The sequence below is a fragment of the Xenopus laevis genome, chromosome 6S (genome assembly GCF_017654675.1).
Source record: "Xenopus laevis strain J_2021 chromosome 6S, Xenopus_laevis_v10.1, whole genome shotgun sequence".
Lineage (NCBI taxonomy): Eukaryota > Metazoa > Chordata > Amphibia > Anura > Pipidae > Xenopus > Xenopus laevis.
The window spans coordinates 78511135-78528954 of record NC_054382.1 but is presented as its reverse complement, the minus strand read 5'-3'; the positions used below and the strand labels follow the sequence as shown (position 1 = coordinate 78528954).

Here is a 17820-nt window from a genome sequence, read left to right as displayed (position 1 = left end):
ACTGTGTGATTGGGTGTCAAAATACCTGCTCCATTGCAAAATAAAGCCCTAAGACAAGACAGAGAAAGGGTAAAATTACTGTAAAAATACAAATGTGTGCATTGAGTGACTGTAGTACAGTATTTGGATTAGAAGATCATACAGCCCCTTCTGCTCATTCCCTAAGGAATAGTTAGGATATGCTTCTGCAGCGACTAGAGTCAATGAAGAAGAACATTCGCAGAATTGCTGTAATTTCAAGCTTTTGCCTACCGAACTGTTCAAGGTTCTACGTGTAAGCAAGAGGTTAAAGCACACAATAAACCATAAAACCATAGTAGCAGAACATCAAAATCTGAGGCAAGTAGAAAATAAAGCAACATGTAAAAAAGGCTGCTTGCCCTCAGGGCACCGATCCTCAAAACCTATATGCTTGGTGACATATAAATGAATGTAAAAGAACATTCTCATCTTACCAACAAGGGTGCTTTACTGTTAGATATATAAGATATACAACAACAAACCCATGATCTCCAGCCTATTGGGTCTTTGTAGCATCACCAAATCTCATATCAATGCAGCAGCAACCATGGTTGCAAGGATTCAAGAGTTGACACTGGTAACTAATAAAGGAGGAGTAAAACTAGTAATAAGAAGGCTTTTAAAGTGATAGGAGCATGTTCTTTTATAAAGCTAGAACACGTCAATATCGTTGAAGGTGTAGGATATGCTTTTAAAGGGGCAGTATACAACTTAAAAATATTTTATAAAAATGAGCACTACAAATAAGAACTGTGTTGAAAGTAAATTCTGTCTATAGTTTTAATATTTTTTTTTTTTTTTTTAAAAAATCCATATTATTCCTATTTAGTTGATTTTAAACTTCTGTAGGACAGGACGTACTATAGTGAAGCTGATTTCAAATTGCTTAACATCAGAAAGAACAGAACCCATATAGATATATCTTAATGGAAAAAAAAACTGGCCAAAAATATTTTCAGCACACCCCTTTGTTGAGTTAATGCTGAATGGGAGTTTATACTGTCACTTTAATCACTGCTCTTTCATCATGCGTTACTGTGATCAAAGCTCCCATATTCACAGAAAGCAGCTTTTCAATTTAGTTAATTTAGTTGAGTGAGAAACAAGCCAACGCCTGTGTCTGTAGATGGATATACGTCAGGAACCTGGAAGCCAAAGTCTATAATAAAATATCATCTATTAGCGCACATTTTAGCCATAGACAGCACTTTATCTATTTAAAGAGCATGTTCATCCAAACTTTTTTTGTATAATGAAAAAAAATTAATTCAAAGAAATGTTCCAAAATATATTAAAGGTAAACTATACCCCCAAAATTAATACTTAAACGGGTTGTTCACCTTTGAGATAACTTTTAGTCTGATACAGAGAGTGATATTCTGAGACAATTTGCATTTGATTTTCATTTTTTATTGTTTAAGGTTTTTGAGTTATTTCCCTTTTTATTCAGCAGCTCTCCAGTTTGCAATTTCAGCAATATAGTTGCTAGGGTCCAAATTTCCATAGCAACCATTCATTGATTTGAATGAGACACTGGAATATGAATAGAAGAGAGACTGTATAGAAAGACGAGTAATAAAAAGCAGCAATTACAATAAATGTGTATCCTTACAGAACGTTTGCTTTTTAGAAGGGGTCAGCAAAAGCTGGTAAGAGTCAGAAGAAAAAGGCAAATTACTATAAAACTATAAATAATGAAAACAAATTAAAGAGTTGCTTAAAATTGGCCATTCTATAACATACTTAAAGGTACATTAAAGGTGAACCACCCCTTTAAGAGATAGAAAGTAAAAAAGGAAGAAGTTTTGAAGCAAAAGAGATAACTCTGTCTTTTGATTGGATCATGTGTCATGTATGGTTTGTTTGGCTTGTTTGTGTGCACCGTGAATCCTAGGATCCCAGGGGGCGGACTGTATTTTTTTAAAATGTCAATTTTCTATTTATGATTACCCAATGGCACATACTACTTAAAATTATATTATTATGAAAATGGTTTATTTACATGAAGCAGGGTTTTAAATATGAGCTGTTTTATGCAATACATTTTAATAGAGATCTAAATTGTTCAGGAGGTATAGTTTTCTTTTAATTGAACATGTACTTCTAAATGAAATGACAACTGAAACTCTTCTGTATCAAAAATCAACTGCCCTCCAGCCAGTTCAACAATGTTATTCACACTCCCTGTTTCACAGGTCTGTTGTGAATAAGAAGTGGAAGGATACGTTGGTTGTCATGCTTGTTTGCATGGGAACCATGGCAATCAGAACTGCCATTTTATAATTACACTTATAGATAAAAACAAAGTATCATACTTACCCATCTCTACCTTTACTTATAATTTTCACTTCAAAGTAAAAGATTCCACAAGCTGCTGGAATCGGGTGTGTTGAGCGCACCGAAGCAGCATCTTTTGATGTTTTCCCATGACCTGTGAAGGAGAATAAAATAAAAACCTGATGAAGGCACTGGAATATCACATTACAAGAAGCAGCTCTGAAACCAGAGATAATATCCCCATTTAGGTTGAGAGCGGTTTTTCCTGGTACCAAGGTAGTCTCTTGTACATGTAGAAATAGGTAATATCATGTGAAAGGCACATATATTTCATTAGAAAAAACAAACAAACAAAAATGTGTAAAGCTACTAAGCAATAGATACACCACTATGAAAATAAAATATGACATAAGATTATTTTATTTACTTCCAATATATTTAAAAACACTTGTGGTTTGATTAAATCAAATACTAAACACTATTCCAAACTGGAATTCTACAAACTCCCTGCTGCTGCACACAGACATCACATACGGATATTTAACAGTCTAGGCCACACCAAATGATTGTCATTTTGCACTAGAAATAGTAAAATCCTTTGCAACATGATTTGTTTTACTCTAACAGGCATTATGAGTAAAGCTTTTGGGCTGCATTAATGGAAAGAGAATTAAATTCATTACAGACTTGCCGCTGGCACAGTAACAAAGGCAATACCTGCATCAGATGCAGAAGAATACAGTATGCACTATTCCTCAGCAATTCATGCAGCCAATGTATTTTTAACGCTCCACAAGCACTTTGCTAATGTATTTAATATCAGCATTTGTTGTGCACCAAAACAGGACATGCTGCTGGTGCACTTAAGAAAAATATAGCCCCATGAATAAACCCGAATACATTTACAGTTTATGAACAACCAAAGTCTCTGTGAATCAGTTGTTTAATAAAATACCCTCCTATATACAATCACATGAAGGTTATTCTGCTCTCAGGATGCCATGATTCTATTAAAAAAGGTACAGGTCACAAAGTAGCAGAAACAATTTGGTTTCTTTCCCCGTCACTAAGACATGAGACTGCTCTAATAATTGTGCAGCTTTGATACAAAAAAAAGATTACATTCATTTGTTTTTGTCACCAGTGGAAAGGTATTTTTATTTATATATATATATATATATATATATATATATATATATATATATATATATATATATATATATATATATATATATATATATATATATATATATATATATATATATATAAATAAAATACGTTGAATTTTTTGAGATAAACAGTGCCTGCAAGATTCTTTTTAGACTAACTTTATCCTTCTGGACCCTTGAGTGGGAAGTGAGGGATTGATTTTATCAGACAATATAACAAACTACTCCTTTTTTTAAATGGCAGGTCATTCAGTGTGGAGTAGTGTTGAACAAAATGTTTTGCTGCGAAAATGATGCCCTTAGACTGTGAAAAAATTGTTGTGCATCAAAAATTTGTTGCGCAATTGTCGTGTCAAAAAAATAAATAAATTTAAAAAAAAATTTTGTTGAAGCAAAATGTGTCGGATTAGCCCATCACCAGTGTAGAACTCCTTAGTGCTGAATTATCAGATATAGGTAAGATATTATTGTTTCTATTGTTTCATATCTGACCATTCAGCTCTAACACATCTCTAATGAAAACGAACCATCTTTCCTGCAACCATTAGATCTTAATTGTTACATTTACGGGCATGTTTAGAGTCATAATTAATGGATCTTTAAGACTGTATGCTCTAATGAGTAGGACCTGCTTTACCTACAGTGCCGAGCAGTATTTCTATGCAATCTATATATCCGATACAGGTATGGGATATGTTATCCCGGAAACCCGTTATCGAGAAATCTCCAGATTAAGGACAGTCTGTCTCCCATAGACTCCATTTTATCCAAATTTTTAAAAATGATTTCCTTTTTCTCTATAATAATAACAGTACCTTGTACTTGATCTAAACGAAGATCTCTAATTAATCCTTATTGGAAGCAACATCAGCCTATTGGGGTTATTTAATGTTTACATGATTTTCTAGTAGACAAGTTATGAAGATCCAAATTAGAGAAAGATCCATTATCTGGAAAACCCCAGGTCCCGAGCATTCTAGATAACAGATCCCATACCTGTACATACATCCTTTTACTGTACTGCACTGCAAAATATGATGTTACTTTATAAATGAGTGTTAATAACTGTTCCCACAAAGCCTTAGCTGGGTGGAGTGGGGTAACTATAGCCCTCATAAAGTACATTCTAAATGAAATACGTATGCCATAGGGCTTTAGAGCATTTGTACAAGCCTCTAGCTATTAGCCAAAAAAAATACAATTATGTTTTTAAGAGATAAATATCCAGGGCGGTCCTGGTTTAGTGACATCTGAGGCAATGTTCTCATCTTTACTTATGGCAAATATGCTAGATCATACTCCAGAAACATACAGGCAGGTTTACTGGCTCCTGTACTAATGCTATGTGAATGTGATTAAAAAAAAAATAATAATAAAAAAACTGAGGTAAGTGTGGGATTATTATTATTACAAGGATATTCCATTAATATGGCATGTTTGGGAGACTAGACTTCAAAGAACAACAACAATGCACCAATGTGGACCCTGTCCAATGACAAATATCTGGCAAGACCTCCGGTGGGCCTCATAAATAGGCCAATAAACTGCTGATTCAGCCCGTTTATGAAGGTCAAGATCAGTTCTATCAAGGACACCATTGCCTAAAAGTACCTGCACACAGGGTGATATTGGATGTTAGGTGATTAAAGGAAAACTTTACCCCCAAAATGAATATTGCCCTTTTACAACTCTTGCCTTGAACCCCCATTTTGTGATGGTCTGTGTGCTGTCTCAGAGATCACCTGACCAGAAATACTACAACTCTATAACATGAAGACGTGTGGACGCAAAAGAACTCTGTTTTGGCTTATGTGACCTAACTTGCATGGTATGTTTGCGTGCACCGTGAATCCTACAATCCCAGGAGGCGGCCCATATTTTTTAAAATGGCAAATTTTTATTTAGGATTACCCAATGGCACATACTACTAAAAAAGTATATTATTATGAAAATGGTTTATTGACATGAAGCAGGGTTTTACATATGAGCTGTTTTATGCAATATATCTTTATGGAGACCTACATTGTTTGAGGGGTGTAGTTTTCCTTTAAAACAACCTACAAAGCATTGTATGTCGTATGTTTTGCATATACCCCTCCCATACAGCATTATTTTCATGCAAAGATGTGGGTGTGTATTTGTATCTCAAAAGTCTTTGTTTGAGGGGTATAGTTTTCCAGTAACAGCCCTACGGTTACAGTTTAAAATAAACTCTGCAATGTTCCACATTTATCTGAACAGCAAATGAGAGTGCATTTGCAGAGGGAGTCAAACAAAAGCACTACCTGTGGTTCATTTGAGCAAATGCTGCCCTAAAATTTGACTTAATATAATTTCCAGGTAAGAATTGCTTGAAAAGCTCCAGTGCTAGTGCTCACACACAATTCTCATGCCATACAATGAAAGGGACTGCTTTTTGGTGTTGAAAAAAACATTGGGCATTTACAAATATCATTGCATATAAAGATCAAAGTTGTGTTTAACGTTACCAGGTTTAGATTAGAGCAACACAGAGCATAGTAGGGCAGCATGTGATCCAAAGAGAATAACAGAAGACTGAGTTCTAGTCGGTGTTTACAGATTACACTTCATATGCAGGCACTGGGGTCGTCTATTTAAGCAGTTCTGCAATAGTGGATGGATGTATAAAAAACACAACGCACATAACTCTGGCTGTTTTCATGTTATTAATAGCACATTACAAAGAACAGTAAACCAGTCATGGACTTTCTGAGTCAGAATTTTGTGATGGCAGAGGAAAGCCAATAAGAGTTCATGATGATTCAGTCACACCCATGTTCTTTGTTTCTCAATAGTTCCAACTAGAATTCTGCCTTGTGATTCCAAATTTAAACAGAATTACCAAGTGTCAATTTACAGTGCAGCTGAAATGCTAAAAGCTGCCAGCGAGCCCTCTGCACATATGACATGCTAAATTGGAATCAGCAGTTTCCTAGCACTTATTAGTACTTATTCTTATTTGGTTACAACTACATTTCTAAAATAGCCAAAGTGCTCTATTCAGCTGCACACATTGGGGGTCATTTATCAATACTGGGCAAATTTGCCCATGGGCAGTTACCTATGGCAACAAATCAAAATGTTGCATTCATTGTTCTACCTGCAGCTGCCTGAAAAAAGCCAAGCACTGATTGGTTGCTATTGTTACTGTCCACGGGCAAATTTGCCCACCGTTTATAAATGACCCCCATTGCGAGGGAATGTATACAGGCCTCACTGTATTTGCATGCAAGCCAGATCAACATCACACAAGATATATATGCCAAGGTCCTTGGTTCAACTGATCCGTATTATGGCTTGACCCCAGATGTGCCTCTTTTGGACTCACTTGATTTTCTTGTAGAAGTCTCTAGATTTTCAGTATTCTAGACACCTCTGCTGCTGACCATTCTGCTAATCCTTTTAGTTCATCTAGTCCACTTAACCAGGTTCTGGGAGACACAGGGGAAGCTCACACAGGTATAGAACCAATTATCTGGAAACTTGTTATCCAGAAAGCTACAAATTACAGGAAGGCCATCTCCCATAGAGCGCATTATAAGCAAATAGTTTTCTTAAAGGGATACTGTCATGGGGAAAAAAAACATTTTTCAAAATGAATCAGTTAATAGTGCTGCTCCAGAAGAATTCTGCACTGAAATCCATTTCTCAAAAGAGCAAACAGATTTTTTTATATTCAATTTTGAAATCTGACATGGGGCTAGACATATTGTCAATTTCCCAGATATTAACTGATGTGTTTTGAAAAAAACATGTTTTCCGATGACAGGATCCCTTTAAGTTATTTCCTTTTATCTGTAATAATAATAATAATAATAATAATAATAATAATAATATAGTACGTTGTACCACATACCCATACTAATGGAAAAACCATCCTATTGGTTTATATTGAGGGTTATTTACTAAAATTCAAATTTATCTCACTTTTTATATACAAAAACCACAACCAAACTCCCGATTTTACCATATTTATTATTACAAAAAAGCTCCATTTTAATCGGTTTGGGTAAAAACTAGATTTTTTTCGGGCTTTAATAAATATCGAAAAATAAAAATTTCGTCCTGGGCGTGTGACGTTGGTGAATTTTCGCTAGCATTACTCCTGCATTTCGAGCAAATCAAACCAAAGAAGCGCTAGCGTTCAAATCTGCCTTGCGCAACTTCGTTTGAGGACTTTGCTCAGGCTAATTTGCATAGGGCGGGAAATTTAAACTTGAATGGAGGCCTGTATGTTAAATGTTGCAGCTAATACATAACATTTCTACTGATAACACATGTCCAGGGAACCTAAATAAAGCCAATACAGTTGTTTTTATGTCCTACACATGAGCCCACTTTAAAATAATGTTCCATATTAGATAATGTATGGGGGAAACCGGGTACCCGGAAAAAATTTTTTTTACCTTTTGCAGCCAATCACGCTGAAAAACTGCCAGCCATCGTTTGTTGGACTTTTAAGATGTAAGTAACTGAAGATTGTGGATGTTCTATGTACTCTAATGTTGCCTATGGCCATTGGTAATTCGGCGAAGTGGCCAAAACTGGTAACGCTGCAACAACTGGTAACAAGCCACTTCGCCCTTTAGTAAATTTACCCCATGTATCAAGTATTAGGCTTGAGATGTAATCTGCCAATGTGTTGCTGGCTTTAATCAGTTACACGTGACAAATGCATCTAATTGAATGATGGTACAAAGGTAAATGTCTGAAAAAAACAAACAATGAGGGGAGGTAAAGTATATTGCCAAGTAAGTTCATTGTGGTTTTAACTTTTTTTTGTACAAAAACAGCCAAAGAAGGAAGTGCTAAGAGATTTAATTTGAGAGAAAAAGAATATAGTCAGGGCATTAATAATTTATAGATAACATAAGATGCTGTTTTCTAAGAGAAACAGTCTATTTATAACTAGGATTCATTTCACTACTTTCCAGCAAATGCTCATTAAAATACATGGGAGTCAGTTACAAAGAGAACCATATTTGTCTACATGTTTGTACTTATTTATATTAATAGACTCAATGATTTCTGTGCTCAGGTAAAATGAAAGTTTATACACAGAACCCAAAGAAATATTTCCCTAGTAATAAAATAGCATTTGGGTTTAGCATGTTAAGTTGACCCTAGTAATTACATAGCAATTGGGCTTATGATGTTTAGTTTACCTTAGTGATAACATAGCATTTGCAGCTTATGTTTAGTTTACCCTAGTTATAACATAGCATTTGGGCTTAGCCTGTTTAGTTTAACCTAGTAATAACATAGCATTTGGGTTAAGCATGTTTAGTTTACCCTATAATAAAAAAAAATCCATGTCCCACTGTGACTCCTTCAGTTACATTGAGTAGCCTGTCAGAAAGCAGTTCCATAGTGCAGCACTGGCTCTTTGTGAAAGCACATGACCAGGCAAAATGACCTGAGATGGATGCCTAAACACCAATAAAAAAAATATACCTGTTGGGTTAAGAATTAAATTTTACATGGCAGAGTGTAAACAGTGTAATTTGTAAATAAAAACGACACCACAAAATCCATGAGAGAATCCCTTTAAGGTAGCAAAACACAAGCAGATATATAAACCTGTTTTTGAAAATGTATGCACTTGAATGAAATAAATGACAAATAAAAATTAGGTCCATGGAATGTTAATTGACAAGCAAGATCAATAACACAACAAAATTTTTATTTTTTTTTTTAAGTCTGACATCCACTTTGTTTTGGCGATAAAACTGTATTATAGGTGCTGCAGATAACCAGAAGCCATTATTCTCTATGGGAAAACCTGGCTTCCAGCTCTCCTTGGAAGTGTTAGATCTGTATTTTCAGGGTGCTGTAAATGGTAAAATTAGATCTTGTAAATTTTAAGTTGTGTTGTCAGGGTCACTTTAAGGCTAGGGGCACATGAGTAATTTTTTCACATCTGCCAAAACGCTGCCTTAAGCCCCCTCGATCTCGTCTGTTAGCACTTACACAAAGACAAGATTGCAAAAATGTACACTTTTGCGTTTCCAGCGTGTGTGAGTGTGAACTAACAAGCTAGATCCCATGCCTATTACTGTACACAGATAAAGGGGACTGAAGGCAGCAGATATACAATGGAGAAAATGACCATTGCCCTAAGGATCTAGAATTGGTTCATCTGATATTGAGTTTGGCAAATCCAAATGCTGTAAAAGCCTTGGGCATCTGCCTGAATCCAAACCCTAATCCTGGATATGATGCAACCTTAGGTTTTCCATAGAGAAATATGATTTTAGTGGAAGTAGTAAGACACACAGAAATATTTTAATGTTAGAGATGAAGCACATAGAAATTATATTTTATTTATATAAAACATTACCCTACTATTTTTTTTTAATCTTTCAGAAAAAGAAAATGGTCAGCAACAACCACACCCCATCGTCTGTAGCCTAACAGTCTAAAAAACCCATCACGAACAGCTGGGATCTTTAGTAATGCTGTATGACTAACAAATGTACTAACAATGAAAGTAATTTAGATAAAGTGCAAATAAAACTTTGGCTATGCTCACCTTAGACCTATGGCAATAATGGCACTTTGACCACTGCACTGCTCTCAGGGATAATGGCAACACAAAAAAAATGCCCTTGATCACCTGTCATGGCTTACCAGTGAATTCAATTAAAGATGCTGGTGGCAACAGGTGGGCACCACTTCGTTAGATTTGCTTCAGTGTGCCAGGTGCTGTGTGATGTTACAGACGCACCATCCTGTGGTGTCAGCAACTGTGTTAAATGACCTAACCCTACTCAGTCAGTCTAAATAAAACAAGCTTTGAGCTTCCAACCAAGTCAACATGTTTTAAACACTGATCAATTCTGCGTCGCTAAGGGCTGAGACCCCATGGGGCATTTTTCAACCTAGTATATGTTAAACCTCTTGTTTGAGCTGGCTGAATTATGCCAGGCTGAAAAAGGGAGCAACATTAGCCAGGCAGAGACTTTAGAGGGGTTGTTCACCTTCCAAACACTTCTTTCAATTCCATTGTTTTCAGATTGTTAACCAGGAATGAAGACTTTTTTTTTTAACTGCTTTCCATTTTTTACCTTTTTTCCAAAATCTAAGTTTAAAATTAAGTTAAGTTCCAAACCAAAATTTGATAAAAAGGCCCACATAACACAGAAACCCCATCACAGTTACCCGTTTCTTCAAAAAGTATGAATAAATGCCATTTTCTACACTGAAATCCAGCTGTTGAACAGTTCTTCTCTTTCTGCATAATTTGAAATCCTGGCAGGGAAGTAGGGACTAAACACTGATGTTAAAAAACAACTTCTACACAGCATGCAGGAAATACATAACCCACAATGCATTGCACTGTGATGTTCCATTCCTTATTGAAACCATGTGTGCAGGGAATTGTGGGGTTTGGAGGATGCAGGCTGAGGACAGCTGGCTGTTGATACAAAGTAACAGTAGTCAGACAGCTCAGCAAAGTAGTCAGACAGATCAGCAGGAGAGCAGGGGGCTAGGCTTAGGGAACTTTTCCGAACTATTAAAAATCATGAAAAGTCTGCATATTTTTTTAATTGATGTATATTGCAAAGTTGCTTGACAATTATATTAACTTTTGTAAAAGATTAAGTTATGTTTTTGTGGAGTTCCCCTTTAATGTTCATGTCTGGTGTTTCAGTCTGACAGCTCAGTAGTGATGTGCGGGTCGAGAATTTCTCAACCCGCACCCAACCCTAAACTGCCCCCTCCAAACCCGCAGCTGCCCTCTATTTATAGACCCGCTCCTGCCCGCAGTGACGCCACAAAAGGGGCGGGTGAAAGTCTTGAACTGTTACAATCCTGCAACATATACTTGATACATTTCCTAGTGGCATCTCTGGAGTATTAGCAACTATTGTATAAATTCTAACAGCTGCCTATAATGAAACTCAGGGACAACGGTCACACATAGAAAATACAAAGTAATTGGAAAAAGTATTTATTTCTGGTAAACTATCTGAAACCAAATGAACTGAAAAAAAGTGTTGGAAGGTGAACAACCCCTTTAAAAGGAAAACTATAAGCCCAAAATGAATACTTGAGCAACATATAGTTTATATCAAATTAAAGGGGTTGTTCACATTCAAACAACTAGTTGTTTTCTGATAGATCACCAGAAATAACTCTATTTTCTGTCACTGGTTTTCTAATTTTGAAGTGTAAAGTGTCATTTTTCACCTTCTAAGGGCTATTCCACACGGGGAGATAGCCACGAGTTTGCGGTCGCGGCGACAAAGCGCCGCGCCAGTCGCCGCGACCGGCGCAGGCGACAGTTTTGTATGGGCGCCTATGTAAAAACGCCTGTGCTAACCACACGAGGCGATGCGCTTTTCAACAGTCGCCTGAAAAAGCCTGGCGAGGCATTTTCAGGCGACTGTTGAAAAGCGCATCGCCTCGTGTGGTTAGCACAGGCGTTTTTACATAGACGCCCATACAAAACTGTCGCCTGCGCCGGTCGCGGCGACTGGCGCGGCGCTTTGTCGCCGCGACCGCAAACGCGTGGCTATCTCCCCGTGTGGAATAGCCCTAAAGCAGCTCTGGGAAGGGGGTTTCACTGACCCTGTAAACTGTTCTAAATTGATACATTTAGTTGATACATTTCTTATCTTTGTCCCTGCTGAGCAGAATCTCTGAGTTTCATTACAGGCAGCTGTTAGAATTGATACAATAGTTGCGAATACTCCAGAGATGCGGCTGAGAATTGTATCAACTAAATGTATCAACTAAATGTTGCAAAATTGTAACAGTCTAGAGTCTGCACCTGAATTACTGAGCTGCCAGACAAACACCAGAGACATTCAACTTTGAACTTAGATTTTGCAAAAACAGTAAAAAATAAATAATGGAAAGTAGTTGAAAAAAAGTCTATTTCTGGGGAACAATCTGAAAACAACTGAACTGAAACAAGTGTTTGGAAGGTGAACAACCCCTTTAAGTGGCATGTTAAAGAATCTTACCAAACTGGTATATAGATATTTAAGTAAATATTGCCCTTTTGAACCACCATCAGAGATCACCTGACCAGAAATACTACAACTCTAACTGAAACAGGAAGACAGAACTCTTGGCTCATGTGACCTAACATGTACAGTTTGTTTGTATGCACTGTGAATCATATGATCACAGAGGGTGGGCCTTATTTTTTTTTAAAATGGCAGTTTTCTATTTATGATAACCCATTGGCACATACTACTAAAAATGTATATTATTATGAAAATAGTTGATTTACATGAAGCAGGGTTTTACATACAAGCTGCTTTATGCAATATATTTTATAGAGACCTACATTGCTCTCACTGATACCAATACCCCTGAATTAATAACACCCTAACAAATGAACATGGAATGGTGACGGGCAGACCTTGACACCAAAACAAACTTACGTTCAACAGTATTAGGAGCAATGACAGGTGTAGACAATTTTGCCCCTTGCCATTTCTTACACCAAGAAAAAAGAAGTAAACCCCCCTTCCTTCCACACCCCTACCTAATTATAGACAAAAAAAGTGCTTAGTGCAATAAATAGATTTTAAAACATAGTTATATTACTGGCATGAGGCTTTATTATAATTGTAGTTATCCACGTGCTTAAGTCTCTAATCGATTGCTTATAAGAACATTTAAAGTGCCATGTGCTATTTCAATGTATAAAGCGAATCTTCAATTGGATTGATCGACCACGGATCAACCACCCTTAAATCAATGTGCTAGTGCCACCCACCAATTGCAATCACAGATTGCCAATGTGCAAACAAATTAAGTTAGAATTAGTTCTTTAAAAACAGCCCGAGTTGTTTGGTGTAGGAAGTGAATTAATAAACCATTTATAATATACAGACCAAAACTGGCATTTGAGAAATAAAAGCAAGGAAATTGAAAATAGTTAAGAGGTGGAGAAGTCCCAAGAATCTACTGCCCGATTGTATTTTCTAGGCCCTGGGACCCCACACGGGGAGAAAGTAGGACACGGAGGACTGTGGTCTCGAGTCTACCTTACTATCTTTTGAAGGAGAGCTGAACTTCCCTATAAACAACAAATCCCACAGAGCCTTATAGTATTGCTATTTCTGTAAGATGGCAGTGATGGACAAAACACCATGCATCACTGGCCTTAAAAGAGGAGAGGTAATATCAAGGGAGGTACCAAGTTATTAGATACCACCAATGATTCTAGTCACTTACCCATTTCCCCCCTCCAAAATTGCACCGGCACAAGGTTCTACTTTCAGAGTGACTAACAAACACCTACCTTCTTCTCCCGAGCTTCCATTTGGTAATTCTACTGTGTCCATGCACAGTACTGAGATCTCAGGGACAATGCTGTACTTCACATGAACCTGCCCAAATTAAAGGGACCACATGGAAAACAGGAAGAAGACTGTGGCACAGTGCTTAGCAAGATGTACTTTAGGTTGGTGCATTTTTTGAAGAAGAGGAGCAGCAGGTAACAGACTAGAATCACTGGAGAGAATCATTAGCACCATTTTACCTTTGCTTACCATTTAATATAAGCAGAACGTGTGAACATCAGTTAAAAAATAGGGCTGAATTCAAATTATATTCATCTGATTATTAAATGCTTCAGTGAAACCTGTAAAAGAGGGCAGTGGAAAATTAAGGCCACATCGCTCCTGGTGTTACGCTCCTCTAACCTTTCCACTTCATTCAAGACTTGCAAACAAAGGCTTTCATAAAACGAAATAGTAGAACGGACTAAAAATCTTAACTGGAAAACCAATCAAATACTTAGAATTAATTGGCAATTACAAATATATCATTTATATTAAGTGCAAATTCACCATGTGTTCAGATCTGCAAAAGTCTACAAATCAAGGGTCTATCTACAACCAAATCTGAAGACTTTCAATCTCTCTATAATAAGCAACTTGCAAAACATACTTGTTTTACGTGAAACGAAATGAAATGTATACATTTTAAAAAGAGACAAAGTCCATCTGCTTTCTAGAGAAGTCCCAGAATCCATTGCTTTGCAATGTAACAAGATAAGGGAGGGATCAGTGCACAATGTGAGACTAAAGGGAGGGGGGAGATGGTTCCTGAAGCACAAACATGGTTTCCATTTAATCTGAGGACCAGTGTATGTGTGTGAAATTTACATATATTTATATATATTTCTGGAAGTTCAGATAGTGTGTATGCATCTTTTCTGTATATGCCCAACTAAATGAGCTTGTGTCAAAAGGGGCTTATATATAAAGGGAAAGAAATTCTTATTCATTTAGAAGTTAATTCCTTTCAAACTTGTTTGTATTCCCTTCTTGTCAAAAACATGATCTGGGCATGGCTAATGCCATTCCAGCTATGTTTACAAAGGAACATATACTAGCTATAGAAAGACCAAACTTATTGTATTTGTATTTATTTGTATATGAGGAACATGGAGGAAGTGAAATGAATGTAAAGGAAAAAAGATCATTATAACTCTAAGCTACAAACTCATAGGTCATTCTATTTCATTAAAGCTGTGGTATGCCTCTCCTCTGTCCTCCAAAGCATGTCAGTGTAGAAAAATAGTGAACGTTGATCAGTAGAGATGCCGCAAGAAAGAAGTCCTCATCTTCAGTGTGAGGACTAGACTGAAGAAAGATCCAGTTTTTTCTGCACTGCCACTCTGCTCAATTGACTAAAACAATGTATAGAATTTTAGTGTAAAAAATAAAAACCTAAAAGCAAAAGCCTTTAAATGAATACAAGTATCACAGGAAGGACTCTTCATGGACTATATCGAGTCCTATTTCTGGGGGGTTCAGCTAAAGTGAATATGGGGTATAAACAAGGAGAAATGGAGTCTTCTCTATGTGAGTGCACAACCTTCTTGGAAGGATCTGTGAACAAGGGGTATCCCAAGGTTGCTGGATAGGTTGTTGGTGCAAACTGAATGCAGTGTTTCTGCCAGAATGGATGACGTTTTTAGTGCAGCAGTACACAAAGCTACCATTCACAATGAAAAGTATACCCCCAAGTAAGTAGCGTGATAGGGGGGTATATGAAGGACAATATCCATGTGCAGAGAGGACCTGTAAAACAAGACCTATACTCAACTAACTCAAAATGCCAAGATACCTCATGAGATAGCTATGGCTAATTGCTTTCTTAACACTCAAACACCTAGGAGGGGATAGCAACGCAACCATGGGACTCTATGAAGGTGCTTTACACATCCCTTGTACCAATTTGCTTACAAACTGATTAAATAATCAGGTCTTGGTGTGCATGGCAACCCTGCTTAAAAAGGGATTATGTTGGCAGCTTCTGTTGTGGCATCAGATAGCTTTAGTGTTAAATATATAACCTTTTTGGCTACTGGCACCTGGTTTTGGCACAAAATGATGCCCTTCCTGATTAGTACCAGATCAGTTGTCCATATGATACTAAACAGACTATGTAGAATGTTTTGTTGTCCAAGGCTCTTAGACAAAAAGTTCTTTGCTAACAACCCCCCATGTTTGATTACTGGCCTGGGAGCCTAATGATAATATATAGCCAAATCGAGAAAATCTCTATTTGTTTGTGAGGCTGTATGGCTAGCACTAGGTTTCATATACGAGGAATGTCCAAAAATGATATAAAAATGTAAGGTAGTAGTCAACAATGAGGAGTACAACAGTGCATCCAGTTCAGTCACAGACCATAAGTGTCTATTCGTGTTTTATTTATGAGCACGCCAAAGTAAAGTTCCCAAAAACGTATAAAAGGCAATCTGAAATTCACAATCCGGTGTTTTTGGGTAGGACTTGTCAGACAAAGCCCTATGCTGGAGCTTCCATGTCATCTTTAAGGAAGGCAAAGAAGGAAGATTTTGATAAAATTTAAGTTGTGTTTTTCAGTGAGGGAAAATCCCACTCTGGCTAAAATGTCTGACATTGCCATTCGTCCCATCATGTAGGTTGGGGGGCGAGTGAAGTCAGATATGTAAACACATATACTTCCCAGGACTGCACACACAGACTTATATATTATATACGAGAGGGTAAATGAGCCTTTAGAAGACATCTAATTAAAAATGGTACATTAAACAGAATTTAACATGAAAAGCCAGTTAACTGTATCTATTGGAATAACTGTGTTGGAGTATAACCAGTAAGCTTATGGCATGAGGGGGTTGTCAGTTATTTGTCAGGGAAAGCAAACATTTCAGTGGTGAAGTGTATGTGAGGATATGGTGGTTTGAACAGTGATTAATGTGCATTCCTACAAAGGATGGCCTAGTCAGGCACTAGCTAAATTCAGCCAGGGATATCCAAGCTAGGGCCCTGCTGCTGGGCTCAAACGACTTGTTCCAGCAGCCACAGACAGGCTCATGTGTGGGAATGGTGGGAGCTGTTGTGGCAATGCTGCCTTGGATATTAATGACACTACTGACAGCTCTAATCAGATTTTCTTCTCAGCTAAGCACAAAGGGTTTCAGATGTAAACACAGGAAAGGCATTATTCACATGGAAACGGCTTCCCACATATACACCAAACAGGGGGCTACCTACTGACACTGGGGGGGGGGCTACCTACTGACACTGGGGGAGCCATCTTAGCCAGCTCACCGAGCCTGCCCCCCCCTTCACCCGCGAGGGCCCTTCCTGGGCCCATCGTCACCTTACAGTCACCCCTTTTCTGTCTCAGTTACCCTCGCCCCTAAACCTACATGTACTTCTATTCCCCCTCCCCCGCTTCTTCCGTGTAATACCCCCCGCCGATGATCTCTGAGCCCTCCCACCCTACACAATGTACCCCGGCTGCCCCCCCTCGTTACCCGCCGCGGAGGCTGCTGACCTTTGTAGTGGACTCGCAGGTTGCCGTGAGACAGGCCCAAATAGCTGCACTTGTCCCGGGGGCTCCATGACCGAGGCGGCGGGTCCCGTGAGAGGTGACCGACAGAAGAGAGCCCGTGTAGAGGAGGAGACGACATGAGCCACAACAAGACACTACCACACGGGGGCCGAGCTGAGCACAGGAAGCAGAAGGACCCGCCCACAGGACACTGTGTCACACACATGCACACTCATTATGCAGCCACTTACACCGACTTGTGCGCAGCCCGTACGCTCACGTATACATCATGTGTGGCTGCTGTCAGCACTAAAGCCGGCCCATTTGTTTTGTTTTGCTTGTCTCTGGTTTTTTTTTTTTTTTTTTAGGTTTATATCTTTGTACAACGCCACAGAATATGTGGGCGCTACAGGATGCTATAAACACCCAACATAACTGACTACTCTAATAAAATCATTTTCAGTAATAAAATCACAGTCACAGCTGCTTTCTTTTTATCAGGTTGCCACCTGTTCGGTTTTGACCCTAACAA

The 17820-nt window shown here is 37.9% G+C and overlaps 1 protein-coding gene across 1 annotated transcript in view; it reads right to left on the bottom strand.

Moving 5' to 3' along the window:
• ranbp9.S (RAN binding protein 9 S homeolog) overlaps positions 1 to 17432 on the bottom strand; it is a 44704-nt gene extending 27272 nt beyond the window's left edge. Inside the window, 2 exon segments of the mRNA NM_001128622.1 lie at positions 2341 to 2452; positions 17292 to 17432. Of these exon segments, the coding sequence (NP_001122094.1) occupies positions 2341 to 2452; positions 17292 to 17427 (248 nt within the window). The 5' untranslated portion in view covers positions 17428 to 17432.
• Positions 17433 to 17820: the final 388 nt, after the last annotated feature.